Source organism: Apaloderma vittatum, unplaced genomic scaffold (assembly GCF_000703405.1).
Source record: "Apaloderma vittatum isolate BGI_N311 unplaced genomic scaffold, ASM70340v1 scaffold20590, whole genome shotgun sequence".
In the NCBI taxonomy this organism is placed as follows: domain Eukaryota; kingdom Metazoa; phylum Chordata; class Aves; order Trogoniformes; family Trogonidae; genus Apaloderma; species Apaloderma vittatum.
The window spans coordinates 29,989-47,711 of NW_009693159.1; the positions used below are offsets into that span (position 1 = coordinate 29,989).

The window sequence follows — 17,723 nt, forward strand, 5'->3', positions numbered from 1 at the left end:
TTTTGTCACATTACATTAGTGCTGCATTGAGTGGCAGCAACATTGGAAATGTTTTCAGTGCTAAGCAAACTTACCTACGACTTAGTAGTTGTTCTTATTGGGAATGGGGAGGACTTGGACGGTCTTCAAGATAGAAATTTCTGGTTTTGTTTTGCAAGTGATTGCCTTTGATTCTCTGAACAGCAATAGGGTAGCCATGAAACATGATGGCTTCAGAGTCAAAGGCTTTAAAAAAAAAGAAAAAGCAACTTTGTTTTCCCTGTACTATTTTTTTGGGTCTTTTCAAATGTTACATTACTTTTGTGCAAGTGAGTTAAGAAAGAAGAAACGTAGTTTAACTTCCCCTATTCCATTTTTTAAATAGTCTGTATAATATTGTTCTCTTTCCTAGGATCCTCAGACTTCTCGAACTTTGACGCTTATCTCTAAAACCATTCAAACACTAGGAAGTCTATCAAAATCTAAATCTGTAAGTATGCCATTTTCATTTAAAAGCTTAATTTAGGAAAGTGATTATTTTTTTTTTATCTTTTATCACTCATTGTAATTAAGCCTTTAAAATGCTTGAGTTGCACTAGGCTTATACAAAACTGGTTATGTTTGCTTTGATTATAAGCTTCTCATGCTCACAGGAAAACTAAATCTGTCTTAATCTGAACTAGATTTCAGTAAAGCAAAATTGTGTGACCAACCTAGAAGTCCAGGGCTTTTCATTTCTTTCTTCTGGGAGAAAGATAGCGATCAGGAAACCCCATTAAGTTCTCTGCTTGGCCTCCAGTACATGATAGCAGCTCTACAGGGATTTCCAGGTTGTTTCAGCGTTTTAAAGCTCAGCTGAGAAGAATGGCTCAGTAAGGGGAAGGGCCGTGCTTTTCTTTCTGTACCGGTTCAGTTTTCTGCCAGTCAGTGGTGAGGAGTTAGATCTAGATGTTCAATTGAAATAAAAGTCCTGGATCTAAGGCACCACCACACTGCTCTATCTGGTGATAATCTGGGGTCACTGGTGGTCCTACAGGCAAATGTAGATGGAACTGTATCTCAGTTACGGATCCTTTGAGATAATGGAGTTTCTTTTCTTGCACTTTTTGCCAGCTTCTTTTAGGACCAAGATTAAAAGCCAAAGCAGAAGTTTGAAACTTTTGAAGAATGCATTATTAACTGTAGTAACTGAACATTTAGAATGCATTCTGCTACCTTATTGAAATAAAAATTTGATGCTACTAAAGTTGTGCTGTACAACATGAAAGTAGCGCTTTGCTTATTTTACCACTGGTCAGAAAAAAAACACCTCTAATCTGTGGTGTCTTGCCACGTGGTGTACAGCTATTTTCTGTATAAACTGTGTTATAACATGCATGATTTTGACTTTGTATTTCAGGCCAATTTCAAGGAGTCCTACATGGCTACTTTTTATGACTATTTTAATGAGCAGAAATATGCAGATGCTGTAAAAAATGTAAGTAATGCATGAATGTTCTGAAAAATCCTGCTGTGTTGTTGAAGTTGATACTTGGAATCCTAGAATGTAATACATACTGTTTGTGAACCAGGAAGCATGTGCTGGAAAAAGCAGACTCCAGATAACCGTAATATTCAAGAACATTTTATCAAATTATGTGCATGTCAATAGTAGAATCTCTTTGGATCGGCTTCTACTTAGTAATTAAGTTGGATAAACAAGCCATGGTTTAGAGCTTGAAACATGCATGCTTCGTAGGATGCTGTAGATCTGTGATGAAAATTGCTTAGTCGAAAAGGAAGTGAAAGATGTGTATGACAATGGAGAAGCACAAGAAGTGCTGGTCATCTGCAGTTTTTCTGCTTAAGAGCATTTGTGCTATTTTAGTTTACAACCCAGGAAACCTAGTGTGTTCCTGAAGCTTCTTCCATTACCGTCTGTTTAACTACTTTTACAATATTTTCTTGTAGCTCTGTGCTGTACGAGTGTTAAAGATTTTAATTTGGACAGTGTGGTCCTGTCATTTTTATTTCTGCTATTTGTTTACCTTTTTAGTTTCTAGATTTAATTTCATCTTCGGGAAGGAAGGATCACAAGAGCATAGAACAACCTATATTGCTTAAAGAAGGGTAAGCATGCATGTGCAACAAAACCCTCTCCTTGTGTGGTTGCTGCCATTCTAAGATATTTTTTTCCGCCACCCCTATTCCATACGTGAATTTAGGGAGGAATATGGGGAGATTCCTGTGTTGCTATTTCTACTTTCTGTGGCTCCTATAGCTGATTTGAACATCTCTTAATTTGACTTGAACATCTTAATTTCAGTATATTTTGAAATAGGTGGAGGAAAAATAACTGTATAGAGCTTAATTAGCACAGCTAAGGCAAAGTAAACTTAAATCAGCATTGTGTTGAAATCAAGTTGATTTTTTTTCCCTGGGCTCCAGTGAACAAAAGCTGTAAAATTCCACTGTGAAGACAGATGCTGCAATCTTAGTGAGGGCAAAGCCTGCAAATGGAGTTTGCTTTTGCTGCCCTGTAAAATCCATATGCTAATCATTACCATAGCCATTGTAAGGAAATTTTGTGATGCCCTTGGAACAGTTTCTAGTTTTAGTAGCTTTTTTTTTTGAAAGCATGTTCCATATGCCATATTAGTTTTAGATACTAATTGTTGGCATTATTTGTGTTACATAACTGAATTGTTATGATCATTTAAATGCACTGTGGAAACAGCTTCTTTGAGCTGGGAGGAAGAAAGTGAAAAATCCAGATTCTTCCTTAGTAAGCTGAACTGCTGCTTGAAAGTAAGCAAAAATTAGGTTTTCAATGAAAACATGACTACCCCTTGCAGTTAACATGTGTAGTTTACTTCTCTAATGAGCGTCTTAAAAAAAAATCTATTTTAATTCTGTACATTTACCATTCTTTTGTTTCTGAAATTAAATGTATAGTTTGTAACATTTTCCCTCTAACTCTGAAATATTATTTTTTTTCTGCCTCTGTCTTTCTTTTGCTCCTGTCTGATTTTTTTTCTGTCTTTTCTTGCTCGGCCTGTGGCTGCTGTTTTAAGGACTCTTAAACTAACAGTAAAGAGAGTTGATGGTAATAGTTCATGCAGGTAAGATGGTAGGGGCAGTTGATGCTTTGCTGTAGCTAAGGCTTCCAAGCAAGGCTGACAGCATGTCCTTCCTTCGCAGCAGTAGACTTGTCTGACTTAACTTCAGGGAGGAAGTACTCCCTTTAACAATCCTGAAATGCCTGTGTAAACCCAGCAGAGAACATTTTGTTACCTATTTCTTGGTGTTGACCAATTATGATGTTTTCTTCTTCCTTCCTTAAAACAAAAATGTGCTGTAAATAGAGCAGAAAGGACTTAGAGCTGTAGACAGAGGCTCCAAGGAGCTCTGAGATTTGCTTAATATTCAGTGTATAGATCACAGTGAATTCGCTAGAAGTGATTAAGCAGCAGCCGTGCTTTTTCTAGGTACTTCTTAAGTAGCATTCACTTAAATTGTTCTCGAGGTCTAGGTGTGTCCTTCAGCTGTCTTTTTCCTGGCATTTTGCATATTGCCATGTTTTATCATGGGGATTGGGTGGGAATTTTCACAGCTTTTGATTTGATTTTTCTCTTGGTTGATTGGCTGGTTAGTGGGGTTTCTGATTGCCTTTGCAAAGTTTTTGTTTGTGTTTGGGTTTTTAATCTATCCTCTTTTTTTTGATCTATCTCTTAAGAATGTCTAGATGGAAAGCTATAGCATATGTACTTTTGAACGAATGTACAGTACCAAAGATTAGTCACTGGCACTTGGATTTGCTGGCATCGGTTGTGCTATCACTGCTTAATAGTTGCCTGCCTGGTTCTTGCCAAAAGGAAGAGAATTGAAAGGAGAAGTAGTCCTGCCATTCTTGTAGGTGGAAGAGGCATGCTGATGCTTCCAAGCAAGGTTAAGGCAGGTCCAAACTCAGGTCTACCATAAACACAAGAAGCAGCAGCCTCTCCAAACCACCCAGGACTGACACAGGTTTCATCTTAGACTTTTTTTTCCCATTTGTGCTTCTGACTATTTGGTCTGACTTCTCACACATTCTGCAAACGTTACAAACCAAGGCATCCCTTAAACTGACCTTAATGTCTGTGACTTTGAATGCTTGTCACCTATCTGTGGGAAATAAAAGCATATTCTTTTTCTGGTTATGCCAGCTAAGAAGAATTTAATTAGAAATGTGCTCTTAGCTCTGCATTATGGAGTTTGCGTTTTTCAAAGAGGGAGGCTCTGTAGGAATTTGCAGGCTTAAGTCACCTGGTATGAGAAGGAAAAGAAACTAACTTGAAGAGCATATCGTCCAGCCCAAGGATGTCTGCTCTGACCCTTTGAAAGTTGCCTTGACTGCCACCAGGGCATGACCTGGATCATATAATTTTATTAAACATTTCTCAAGAAATACAAAGACAGTAACTAACTATTTTAACAATGAGAGGTGTGTAACTATAACTGGTTTAGGGAAAAAAAAGTAAATCTATTGCTGTGTACAGCCCTTGTCAGCTCTTGCCCACACAACTTGGAAAGGGCAGCAGGCATTAGCCCAGCTGGTTAAAAAACAGTTAAAGTCTGAAGGAACATGGGTTTCTGTTTGAGCTTTAAACAGACCTGCAGTTGGATACAATGTTATTGTTTCTGTTTGAAGATACCAGAGGCAAAAAACAGTATTAGCTGTTCTAAGCATTTTAGCTCTGCTACTGAAAAATCTTCAACCAAGTCATTCGCTGTTCTCTCTGTGTGCTCTTTGTGCTGTATAGTGCCTTCCTACTCGATAAAAGCTACTGTGTAGTAAGTAGTTTTTACTCGCCGCATTATACAATTCTGTATTTAGCACAATAGTTAATGTGTAGAGTAGCTGTTATCAGCTCTCCACTGCATATGCATACACATTTTTTCCACCAAAAGTGATGCCTGAGCAGTATGCAGTCACTGGGCTTTCCAAAGTCACCTTGAAGCTTTTGGATTGATTTAGTGGTTAGGAAGGTGGTGGATGCCTCACAGTTTCTTTCTTGTAAGCTAATTCAAGTTCGAAATTAATTACAGCTGACAACTCACTAAATGGACGACCCTTCTCTGCCACAAAAAAGGGGAGAAGGCAGGCTCTAGCTTTTGGCTGTCAGATTACTTTGTATGTTATTGAAAATGTATTTCCAACTGGAGCATCAATGTGCAATTGCAAATTGAGCTGTGGAACATCCTGATTTTGTTACTAGTGCTTGAGAATGATTAAAGCATGTAAGAGTTCAGTTCCAGAGGCCTTACACCTGCCTTTCAATTAATAAACATACTCTAAACCTTTTGAGCTTTCTCACAGCTGTATAAAAACAGTTTAAAAAGCTTGTAGAGTTAACAGCAGAGCAGTACTAACCATGTTCTGCCTTTTTTCTGCTGTAGTAGGAAACCATTAGGCTGGATTTGTAACTGAGGAAAGGGCACAAACTGCAGTTCAGCTCACTAACTAGACACCTTATGTAGTCAAAGTCAAGCTACATGTCTTGCCCTTTATCTAGATCTGCAAAAAGGACGGACTTAACTAACAGATGCACTAAACCTGTCCAAATGTAACTTTCCTTTCCGTGTCAAGACAAGGCCTCTATAATTAGAAAACACTGTGTGTCCCCTCCTAAAGCTTTGCAAGTACCATCATGAATGTGTGTGTGTATGTATGTATATATGTATAAATCTGTATACATAAATACATATTTTCTGTGTATGCATATATTTATATACGTGTGTATATAAAATCTAGTGTATTGTAACAGATGTTGTCCTGTTTACTAGGTTCATGATCAAGAGAGCACAAGGAAGAAAACGATTTGGTATGAAAAACTTCAAGAAGAGATGGTTTCGCCTGACAAACCATGAATTTACCTATCAGAAAAGCAAAGGTAACAAAAACGTTTGCCAATCTCTTGAAGCATTAAAGCAAAGATTAGACATAAAGATTGTATAAGAACAGAACACTGAGACCTAGATCTTTAACTGTAGAAGGCATGGTGCAGGCAAGTCTATCCGCCTATATGTTCTTGCCCTTTTTTCAGTAGTCAGTACTGTTAATGAAGCTTCTTGGATAGCACAGTACCCTTATAAATTAGCAGAATATTTGATAATATTTGTCTAGTATCAGTTATCAGCATCATCTTGTGTTTTCACAGTTACCTAATAGGTTGTCTGAGGAAGTAAAGCTCAGGGTGAAATACTCAAACAGGTTGCCCAGGGAGGTGGTGGAGGCTCCATCCCTGGAGACATTGAGTCAGGCTTGATGGGGCTCTGAGCAACTTGATCTAGATAAAGATGTCCCTGCTCACTGCAGGGGGATTTGACTAGCTAACCTTTAGAGGTCTTTTCCAGCCCAACCCATTCTGTTATTCTGCGGTTTTATGAAATACCTTATGTTGGGATTTGAGTTGGTATTGAACATTCTCAGATGCATCTCAGCTCATTCTCATAAATTTTGTAGCACTGACACAACTGGCTGCAATAGGCAGAGATTTGCCTGCAAACTTTTCACTTGCAAAAATGTATTTAATGTTGCCTAATATCAAGGATTTTGCTTTTCACAAATTGTTCTGTCTGTTCAGTATTGCACAACAAATACCACTTCCTTCCACCCCATAAATGCATAGGGAGTGAGAAAGATATGGAAACATGTTCAAATCATGCCAGTCATCATTTCACACTCAACTTTGAGATCTTAGATCACAACCATCAATCTAGTTCAGTTGAGCTGACAGGAATGATTTCTTTCGTTGTCACCTTCTCAGGAAATACACTGTGTCCTGCTGCAGGAGTCAGTTGCCAAGAACTTTGCTACTATAACATAGTGCAGCTGAAAACAGAAATTAACATAAGATAATACTTAAGGACCATGCTAGTAAAGCCCTGCAGGGTGAAAGTTTTTTTACCTTGTGTAGTCAAAAAGATCTTCAAAGGAACTGAATCAGCCCTTGGAACAAGGGCAGAGGGTGAAGTTGAGTTACAAATAAGTTGCTCAGTAGCTCTGTGTGTATGTGTGTGTTCTGCAGGTGATCACCCTCTGTGTAGCATTCCAATTGAAAACATTCTGGCAGTGGAAAGACTGGAGGAGGAATCCTTTAAAATGAAAAATGTAAGTAGGTCATCTTCATTAATGTGCTTGTTAGGCTGGTCTAGATCCACCAGCCTAATCGCCTTTTTCCCTTTTGTAACCTGGATTGGGTTTCTATTGAAAGACGTACAGCCACAGCTGCTTGTTCTGTATATAGTAGCAGGAGTTTCCAAAAGTACAGCCCATTCAGATTCTTAACAGCCCAGTCAGCAGCCTTTGGATTTCGTGATCTGCAGCACACTCAGTACCAGCCACTGCTGATCAGCTGTCTGGGCTCCGTAATGTCAGACACAGGTAAGATGATCGAGTCCCTGCCCTTTCTACCAGACCTTGGGAAGGAACCTGGCTGCTGTAATTCTGAAGGATTACAACTTCTTTCTTAGCTGTTAGGGTTTCTTCATCAGTTAATGAAAGTGCACATGTATTTGAGTTAGGTCGTGTGCCAAAAAAAACACCTGTGCCATTCTAGTATGGTTTAGTGTTTTGACTGCCCTATTAGGGAATAAAGTACAGCTGTATTTCTCATGCATGGGACACTACTGCCAACTCGTGCAGGCAAGACATACTATCCATTGCGTAAGAATAGTTTACGTGATGCTGGTGGCCTTTTTCATGCTATTCTGCCTGTAAAGCTTGAGTACAATCCTTAAAAAGTGTGATTTTAAAATAAACAAAAAAACCCTTCGTGTTTTCTGGTTCTAAACATGCATCTACTACAGACTTCTTTATAAACATAAATGGTTATGACTTAGGTTTTCTGCCTTTAAGTCTTTCCTGTCATCTATACTGCTTGTGGACACCATGCAGGGCAGTGTTCAAACCTGCCCTAGATTTTAGTTTCCTCAAACAGCGCTTTCTTAAGTGAAATATAATGCTTGACTCCTCAGTGTTTTCCCTGTTTCAGGTATTATTTTGATAGCATCAATCTTTCTCCAGTAGAAGATGGAATAACGTTCACTTCACTTGCTTCTAGAGCACATTTTCATTGTTCTTGTAGCTGGCTCTGCTGTTCATGACTTGTTAATTACGTAGACGAAAGCAACCAAGCCATAAAACAATTCTTGAACTATCAGAAGGCAGCTGTAACATGTTATGAACTCTTGCTAACTGTACTCTGCAAAATAACTTGATTGAACTAAAGGTAGCCACACAAACAAAACTTACTGTGTGTGGAGAGGAGTTAAGCTATAAATCTGATAAACTCTCTAGTGATACCAGTCTTTAACTTATGGTTAGTCTACTGGGCTGGAATGTATCCAAAATACTGCTTTAGTGTGAAGATGTATTATAGGAAGAATACCCCTCTATTGTTAACATCAGAAACTGCACTATTTTAGTTGCTTACATGCACTATTACCTAGGAAATGAAGGTGACTATATCCATTCTGGAAAGGAACATTCAGAGTCTTTCTGTAAGCAGTAGAAAATACCGTTATCGCCTTCTCATTTATCTTGCCATACATAAATAGAATGCTGCAGCAAGAACAGAATTCTCAAAACACCACAGCAGATGTTTCTGCAATGGATTCGTGCAGCATGGGTGCTAAGTGTGATTAAAGATCTACATTTCCTATAAATACTCTCTGTGTATCTGTGCTCTGACTTGCACCAAGTGTGTCTTCCTCGCTCCTGATAGAGCTGTCTGCCTGGCAGGCCTGGCCTTCGTCTTCCTTAAACACAGTTTGACGAGCATGGGGGTGTCTTTAGGCACTGATCAGGTCGTCTGTGGTGTTTGAGAAGCCCTTGGTGGTTTTGGTAGTGTAAGGGTCTTACAGTCGCTTGCAATTCTTGTCTTGGTTGTGGGCTTCTTGGTAACAGTTGCCATATGTTAGTTCACTTAGGCTGGTATCCCCTTACACAAAGCCACACTGCTTAAATCTCTTCCTTTGTTGTAGTGCAGAAGGCTCCATTTACCCCAGCATGACATTAAAATTCTTCTTGCTATAGTTCTGTGTTAAGAGGGTTGAGCTGCGAACTCCTGTCTTCCTTGTTCCTTCGTTCCCTATTCCCCAGACTCAAACTGCCAGTTTGATGTCCTGAAAAATTCTGTTTAATGAACTCTTTAGTGTATATTTTGGCAGTGCCAGGCTGATCACACTAGCACCTCCTACACTGCTGCTATGTGTTGTGCCTTTCTAATTATTGTCTGACATCTCTAAGGATACTAAATCCAGGGAAATTACTCTCCCTTTCCTGCTAGAAGAGACATTGTAATTAAAAAACCTGTTTGTTCACAAATTAGCAAGTATATTTGCAACCTACTTCAAAGGGATATGAACCTAAAAGTGTTACAAGGGAAGAAGAGGTTGTGCCAGTCTGCAACTTTCTCCTGACCAGCTAGGTGCAGAATTCAGACCAATGTTTTTGGGTCCTTGTAATAGACAAAAGTGAATTTCAGTCTTGGTGGGGTTTTTTGGTGTGTCGTATTTTGTGGGGGTTTTTTTGTGTGCCTCCTTGTTTTTCTTGTTAAAGTAGCATAAAGAAACAGCTGTTTGGACAATCATTTTCCACATGATATGGACAATGTAATGTCTAATGATTTGAATTACCAAATGAAGAAGTAGAGGAGGGAGGGATAATTTAGGAATACCAGAGAGAGAGAGGAAAGCCCATTATAATCAAGAACTTGTAGAAGCTAGAGGAAATGAAGATGGTTGACATTTTGTTTTTCAAAACTTGCAGTTGAGGTCACTGACTTGAGCTAAGCTATCCTCAGTGTCTGATCAGTATAATCAAGCAATAAGGTTTTGCATCAGCAACCTGCTTCTTCAACAAGGGGAAAATAAATGCTATTGTGCCATTTTAGGTTGCAAGCTCTTTTGAAAAGGCAGGAGAGGTCTAGTTTAGATTTGCAGTGCCGAAGCCATGATGCAGAATTAATGTGTAATTATTTGAAGCACACAGTGGCAATTGAAGAGGAACCACGTTGCTGTGATTTGCTAATAGCAGCTTTAGTTGGGTGCAGAGGCATGAAAGTTACTAAAAGGAAAAAATCATGCTGAAATAGATATTAAGACCCGAGAGAGATGGCACTATTAAAGCAAAGTTGTAGCTAAGGCAGAATCTGAATTCTCTTCGCTCCCTCCCTCTCCATTCTGCCTGCTACTGACTATCATTTCCTTTCAGCCCTGTGTCGAGTCCCTGTCAGCCGTCCAAAACTTGAAGCTGCAGCATTACTAAAATTGCATCCCTTAGGCTGACAGCAAATCTTGCCGTGGCCCAACCAGCAAGTTGATATTAGATGTTTGTAAATTATCTCTTCCAGAATTAGTATCTTACTCCTTGAATCAGGTGAAAGGTCTTGTTGTTTTAAGGGTGTGTTTTCTGCTTCGTTTTGTGTTGAAATGTATTTATTGGTGCATTCTTTTAGTATACTGTGGTTTTCTTTTTAATAAATCATCAGTCAGAGCCTCGTCTTAGGTTCCCGGAGTCATTCTCGTGGTTTATTCTGTAGCTTATTTCCTTATTTGCAGATGTTTCAGGTAATCCAGCCTGAAAGAAGAGTCCTGTATATCCAAGCAAATAATTGTGTGGAGGCCAAGGACTGGATTGATATCCTCACCAAAGTTAGCCAATGCAACAAGAAGCGCCTCACAGTCTACCATCCCTCTGCCTATCTTAATGGCCACTGGCTTTGCTGTAAAGCAACTGCAGACAACACTCCTGGCTGCACACCTTGCACGGGGTAAGGATCAGTAACGTGCTGCTGGTCTAGGCATTGCCAAGGCTGTGTGTGTTTCTGCAGCGTGACTTACAGGTATGCAGTTACCAGGAAGATCTGCCAGGCACACAGGCATTGTGGGATTCTTTTTTAAAGGCCATCTGTCTATCGTCATTTCTGATACTGTTGGTATCTGCATATCTTGGTCAAAATGTTGAAATTTTTAGAGTTCAGACCGTTGGTTGGAGTTGACTGTGGGGTAAGATACTTTGGCTATGATCATCTCTCTTTAGTAAAAATGTGAGAAATCCCCTCAAAGTCCTGTTTGTAAATTCGTAAAGCAGAAAATAATCTGCTTCTAGATTTAATTTTAAACCAATCTTTTTTCTAAGGGGATCGCTCATGCTCTCTGTTAAATGAAGAGGTACTGCCTCATTTGTAGGAAACAGTTTTCATCTAAAATGAGAGAAGCAGTCAGAACATAAAACCTGAATGGTTAGGAGTTCAGTGCTTTGGCTCCTCCATCTGGTTATAGCACACTAATTCACCAAAATGTCTGGATACTGACACAATGCTCTCTGTCAAGTCACAGTGAAAGCATGCTGGATAAATCTAGGCATAAAGAAGTTTGAACTTGTCTGCCTTTTCTTTTGGGAAAAATAGGAAATTTTAAGCTGTATTACACACCATTTGTTGGCTTTCATGAGGACTCACTTTTACTTTCAAGCTTAAGTGCTTTTTGTGCAATAACATACTGTTTAGCCTATAACTTCTCTTCCTGATGCCTTACAGAGGCCTTCCAGCAAATATACAACTGGATATAGATGGAGATAGAGAAACTGAGCGCATCTATTCTCTTTTCAACTTGTATATGCCAAAATTGGAGAAAATGCAAGGTGAGGATGAAAGACCATTGCATCTCCCATACACTTAGCAAGGCAAAAATACCTGTGAAAAATTGTATGTTCTAGCTAGACCAGCCTTGCCAATTACATGGCCATTATTTAATTTGTTTCCCTTGTGCTGTCTTAAGGCAGTTATGTGAATTATTTTTGGTGCAGTGTGCAGTCTCATAGTCTATACAAAGTTCTTTGCATAATAAATGGTTGTTTGAAATACAGTCTTAAACCACAGCATCTTAAAATAGCGTAAGCACAAAGCATGGCTTGGATACTCTGAACTGACAAATCAGAGTGCGCGCTAAACCAGAAGTTTACTGATCCTGAAAAAAAGCACCAGCAAAGTTGAGGTTTCAGTGGAACATGGTTTTGTTTTACCAGAAGTCATGTCCACATTCCCTGATTCAGATCCTAAGAACAGGTTGGATACAAATGGTGTCCTCAGGAAGGTTCTTTTGGAATTATCAGCAAAAGAAGACCTGTGGATGTCTATGAAATGTTGAAAAGTGAAGTTTAGGCCAGGAAAGCTTCAGGAGCTGAAGGGAGCAGAGATGTGGCATGAAGGCTTAAAGAAAGAATCATAGAATCACAGAATTGTCAGGGTTGGAAGGGACCTTAAAGATCATCTAGTTCCAACGCCCCCACCATGGGCAGGGACACCTCCCGCTAGATCAGGCTGCTCAGAGCCCCATCCAGCCTGGCCTTAAAAACTTCCAGGGATGGGGCTTCCACCACCTCTCTGGGCAACCTGTGCCAGTGTCTCACCACCCTCATGGTGAAGAACTTCTTCCTAACGTCCAAAAGAAGAGACAGCAGAGGAAGTTAGTACTGGTAGGCCTGCCAAGAAAAGTATCCGGTGTACATGGTGCCAGACTTGAAATCCCAATTTAGTACAGGGAGTGGTAGGGAAGCCTTCACTATGGCACTGATCTTTAAATAGAACTTTATTTTATGATATGAGATAAGGCAATGGTGTCAAACACACGGATTGGAAAGCACTTTAATCCATTCCTGGCCACCATGCAACTGCAAACTTAAGATCCCCAGCACTTCCGAGCTGTCTGAACCAATGCCCAGCTTTCCCCTGTTCCGAATCCTCACTGCCAGAGCCAGCATGGAGTGTCAATGTCGGGGAAAAGGACACAGCTCTGGCACAGACAGCGGAGCAAAGGGAAGCTAACTCGAAAGTTGAGACTGGGACAGCAGTAAAGCTAGCGAGCTAGGGAAAAATACAGACAAAGTAAAATATTCTCACTCCCCTTCTAATACACTTGGCCACAGTGCAGAAGTAGATGACGTGATGAATGTGTTGCAGATGTAATATAATCAGCATATTATAATCAGCATCCTGATCTCTCAGCCACGAAGGCTCACTGGTAGGACAAGAAGGTAGTATGACTTGCCCCTTCTTGGGACGTGTCCTTAAGCAGGCACCCAGGCAGTAATGGTAACATGTTCTGCTTACGCTTGTTGTATGAATCTTTTAGTGGTAATGCGGTAAAGCAGCTTCTGTGACTGCCTCAACCTGTAATTGTTTTGAATTCAGTCTGTTTTGTAGTGCCGAGCTTACTGCTCAGGGATGGACCCAACCTGTCCTTCTGACAAGCGAGCACTTTGCGCAGGCAGAGCTAGGACTGCGTCAGAGTTCCCAGAGAGCGTGCCTGGGGCACTGCTGGGGGTAACTGAGGTGAAAGCATTGCCTGTGTCAGCCACAGTTCTGTGGTGGTTATAGAGAATCAGCTGGGTTGCCGTATGAACTCCAGACAGAGGATTTTTAGCCTCTTTGTCTCATTTTTCCCCCCCTGCCTGTCTGATACCTATTATTTTACTTTTTTTCTCCAGAGGCCTGTGGCAGCAAATCTGTGTATGATGGACCTGAAGAGGAAGAATATTCTACGTTCATCATTGACGACCCTAAGGAGACATATAAAACACTAAAACTGATTATCGAAGGTGTTGGAACTTTAGAGCAGGAGCATGCTCAATATAAGAGGGATAAATTTAAGAAGACAAAATATGGAAGTCAGTAAGTATAAATGGTCGTCCAAACAAGGAGCGGTCCTTGAAAAATGGTATTTCCCTTGCTTATTTTCTGGCCTTCACCATATTCGTGTTCAAAAAAGATCCTGCAAATACACACAGCATAAGATGTGATTTAGGATTTGTATCATAATTTTTAAAGGACTGTAAGGAATTTTTAAGTGCTTGCATATTTATGCAGTTTAATTCATAAAAATTAAGTATGGAGGTTTTGTCGTGGTTTTATTTTTCTTGGAGTTTTTCAGTTTTGAACCTGTGCTTATGGAATGAGCAGTAAATACCAGAAGATACATGTATTTACTCACTTTTTTTAGAGTGTTGGTTTAAAAATAGGAAGAATGGCTGATAGAGCCACATGACTGTGTTTTGTATACTTGTGAATAAAGGAGTGTTCTGCATGTGGCTGACAAAAAAGAGGATCAATTCAGTCAGTTCTTCCAGTTCAACTAAGATGCAGTATTATGATTACAATTACAAACTCAGGGAAGTTTTGTCTGTTCACTTTCCATTCTGACATCTTGATGTCTTCGCAGAAAATTCTGTGTGTAATACGTTTTCCCTTTTTTTCCCCTTTTCTGTTAGAGAACATCCCATTGGTGACAAAAGCTTCCAGACGTACATCAGGCAGCAGTCAGAGATCTCAGCACATTCCATATGAAGTTCAAGGGAAACTACTGGACAGTGCTGAAGGGTCGATCAATGAAGCTAAATAGCAGAACAAAAGGGAAGCCACACATGTAGCAAAATGTATGGATAAGTGTCAAGCTTACAAACTCTGAGACTTGCTAAACATATTCTCTTTTTCAAGAAACTGTTCTAATAATTGCTATGCACTTTATTCATCTGGTTATTGACAGATGATAAAACTCTGCCTTCTAGGCAGTTGTTGTCATGTGTATTTTTAAATTTGCTTTGGTTTCTTGGAATCTAGTGATCAGTTCAATGATCGAGGTGTGTGGACTTCATCTTGACAACTCCCGTACGATTCCTTATGTGTCGGAAACCAAGCATGCTGCTAATATGCAGCATTTTCTAGAATGGTTCTTTGTTACTGTTTTTTGTTCCCGATTAATGTATATTATGCCACAACCCTTTGTGCTGTCTTAGGAAAAGCTTAGTAACACTTTACTTTTAATGCCTGCATTTAGAAGAGCAGCAGAGAAAAAACCCTCTGGTGTAATCTCTTGCATTGTAGCTTGTATTCTGAGCAGGCCAAGGAGCAGGCCTTTTGTTTTTACAGCAGCATAATTTTTGCTAAATGTGCACAGTTTTTAACAGAAATTCAGATTGGAATGGTACTCTTGATATTTTTGAGATACAAAGTCATTTCGTCAGACACATTCAGCAGACTTTGGTTTTGAAGATGCAGTCTCAGCAGTATAATAAAACTGACTCTCATAAATGTGAGTAAGAAAGAAAAGAACTTAATGGCAAAGCTACATGTCTCTCTTATGCAGTCCAATGAATGGTAATCTTTGGAAGTCTGCCAGCTGGAGGGCAAGGTAAGGTGATTCTGATGACATTTTACCACAACAACAAGAAGGACAAATAGAACACAAGTCTGGCAGCTGAGACATGCTGACTCCAAGATGCAAAAGCTGCCAAGATGGATTTTCTTCGAAAGGATGTTTGAGTGCTGGAGTCCATGCTATCCTTGTACCACTTGCTTTTATGGAAAATAGATTTCTACTTTTCAAAAAAAATGTTTTTAAATACTTTTTCTTAAGAGATTTGTTAAAAGATATTTAGTATATTAACATGCATAATGGTAACTTGTTAATATTCTGAGTGTAGTGAAAAGAGAATGAGCTGTGTATCTCACTAATACCAACAAAAGTCATTAAGGAGGAGAATAAAGATCTGCTAAATATAAGATACCTATTTATGTATGCTGTTTAGTTGTACACCCCGACTTTCCTCTGTGTCAGGGTCTGATTTACAAACATCTAGCTTTGATGGCACGGAAGCCTGCATGATGGACTTTTAAGCTTCTGTGGAGTAGAAGCTAGTGTTGATTTTAAGCAGAATTGGAACAGAAAGCATTGAACTGTCAGTTTAATGTGAAGATACCTGTATCTTTTCTTAAAGTGTTACAGAGTAATTCTTAACTGTGTCCTCATGGCGTCAACATGATTCAAGATGCCTGAAGTACTTTGAATGCCTCTGTTTGTTAGTGATGCTCTTAGGAATGAGGTTTTCTTTTTTGTTTGAGTATGTAGTAGACCACCTCCTAGTAAATGAAAAGGATCTTTTATTCATCTTCACCCAGCAGACTGGGGAAAGGGAAGTTATGAAGCATTGCAGAGATGCATTTTGGACTCCAAGCTTTTAGCTGCCATGAACTGCAATTTTTAACATGTATTTGTAACTTAATATTGTTTATAAAATACTAATGACCTGTAATGTGTGTTCTACTTGCCAATTAAAAGAAATGTTTTATTTCTGAAAACTGTGTGCACTTCTGTAGTCTGTATAGGTTCACAGTGGCCACTGGGTTGCTCGTTGGCGTAGCATCCTGCTGTTCAGAGGTCAACCATAGATGGAGATCCTAGTGAATCTAAACCAACGTCTGTTGGGGCTGCTCAGTCCCATCCTCGCTCCTTCTCACATCCCAACCCCTTTTTTTGGGTCAGCGTGACACCCATGGGAGCTTGGGCACCTGAGCCAGCGATAAACTACATTAGCAAAGAAAGCAGTCATCGCTCAGCTAGATCAACATCTTGAACTGGTTCCTTGTGGTATTACACAGCTCTTGCTGCTGCGAGGGAGGGGTGAGACCATGCTGAAAGGACAGGAAAGAGTTGAGAGCACAGCACCCTCCATGCATATTTACTCATGGACCTCTGGAACCACCACCCTCCTGAACAGGACCTGTTCTGTGGCAAAACCTTGGGTGTGCTGAGGTTTGTGCAAGTCAGTCTTTTGGAGCTTATGAGTCCTCTCTGGATAGTCATGTGGATTAAGCTTTAGCTCTGAGACATTGTGTGACAGGCTGCACTCGCTGGTTCTGTGGGCAGTGTTTGCAGGAAGGCTGGGCAACAGCCCCTCTGGGGTAGAAAGGTGTTGACCAGCTCATTCCACATGCGTTAGTCCAGTTTGTGTTCAGGGCAACTCGCACTGCTGTATCACAAGTCTCTATCACAAGAACACAGGCGTTCGTTTCTGAGAAACTTCTGGAGGAGAGCTTCTGTAAGCATGCTCTAGCTGAGTGACGGTAGTTTGACAGGTAGACCACAGCCAGGAAAGAAAACCACACTGATGGTGGAAGACACATCACCATTGTCTTGGTGAAGGTGAACTTGACCGCAATTACGCAAGTGTGTGGTTTTGCTGGGGAACTGTAAACCTTGCTTTAAAAACAAATGAGGCTTACAGTAAGATGAGGTAGTAAACTGACATAGGATTTTTAAGAAATGACCAGAGTTAAATGCAAAATTACTGTAATACCATTCCCAGATCTGTATCTTTTCCACTCAGTCTCATTCAGTGTATACAGTCATTTTGTTTTCTGTTAAGCATGTCTAGCTTAAGTCAGTAAGAAATCTTTGAAAGCTGCTTTTCTTACGACATAACTTAATTAACAGGGTTGTTGAGGAGGTTGTGTTAAAACTGGGCTTCCAATACTTGCTTAGCCTCTGTCTCTGCCTGCCTGTGGCATATGTTTCTGATGTTTGCTTCAGAAATACTGAGCAAATCCTGCCCACGAGACAGATGACTTGATAGGGACACTTGGGACAGCATCCCTTGTATCTGGAATGAAGGAAATAACGTTAAAAAAAAAAAAGAGAGAGAAAAGCATAGCCATAAATAGGCATGTCAGATCAGTTTTCTTTCCTTCTCTATCCCAGCCTGGAAGGCAAAACAAAATATTTTTGACAGGAAAGAAAAAAAAGAAGCTGGGCTGTACACTCCTGAGACTCAATGTTGAAGAAGATCCTTGTGCCTCTTCTCTCCCTTGCTGAACCAGTGCACTGGGGCAGGGCTGACCTGATGACAGGACCCAAGTGGCCCAAGTCTGTGTCCATTCCAGTTT

General features: G+C 40.0%; 1 protein-coding gene across 1 annotated transcript in view; it reads left to right on the forward strand.

Annotated features, from left to right (window-relative positions):
- The window catches only part of RASA3 (RAS p21 protein activator 3), a gene marked incomplete at its 5' end in the record, with an annotated part of 36,440 nt that extends 20,301 nt beyond the window's left edge, over window positions 1-16,139 (forward strand). The window contains 9 exons of the mRNA XM_009878160.1: window positions 392-469; window positions 1,379-1,456; window positions 2,015-2,088; window positions 5,785-5,891; window positions 7,029-7,111; window positions 10,564-10,775; window positions 11,544-11,647; window positions 13,493-13,676; window positions 14,273-16,139. Of these exons, the coding sequence (XP_009876462.1) occupies window positions 392-469; window positions 1,379-1,456; window positions 2,015-2,088; window positions 5,785-5,891; window positions 7,029-7,111; window positions 10,564-10,775; window positions 11,544-11,647; window positions 13,493-13,676; window positions 14,273-14,348 (996 nt within the window). The remainder of the gene's footprint in view (window positions 1-391; window positions 470-1,378; window positions 1,457-2,014; window positions 2,089-5,784; window positions 5,892-7,028; window positions 7,112-10,563; window positions 10,776-11,543; window positions 11,648-13,492; window positions 13,677-14,272) is intronic.
- Between the last annotated feature and the right edge of the window lie 1,584 nt (window positions 16,140-17,723).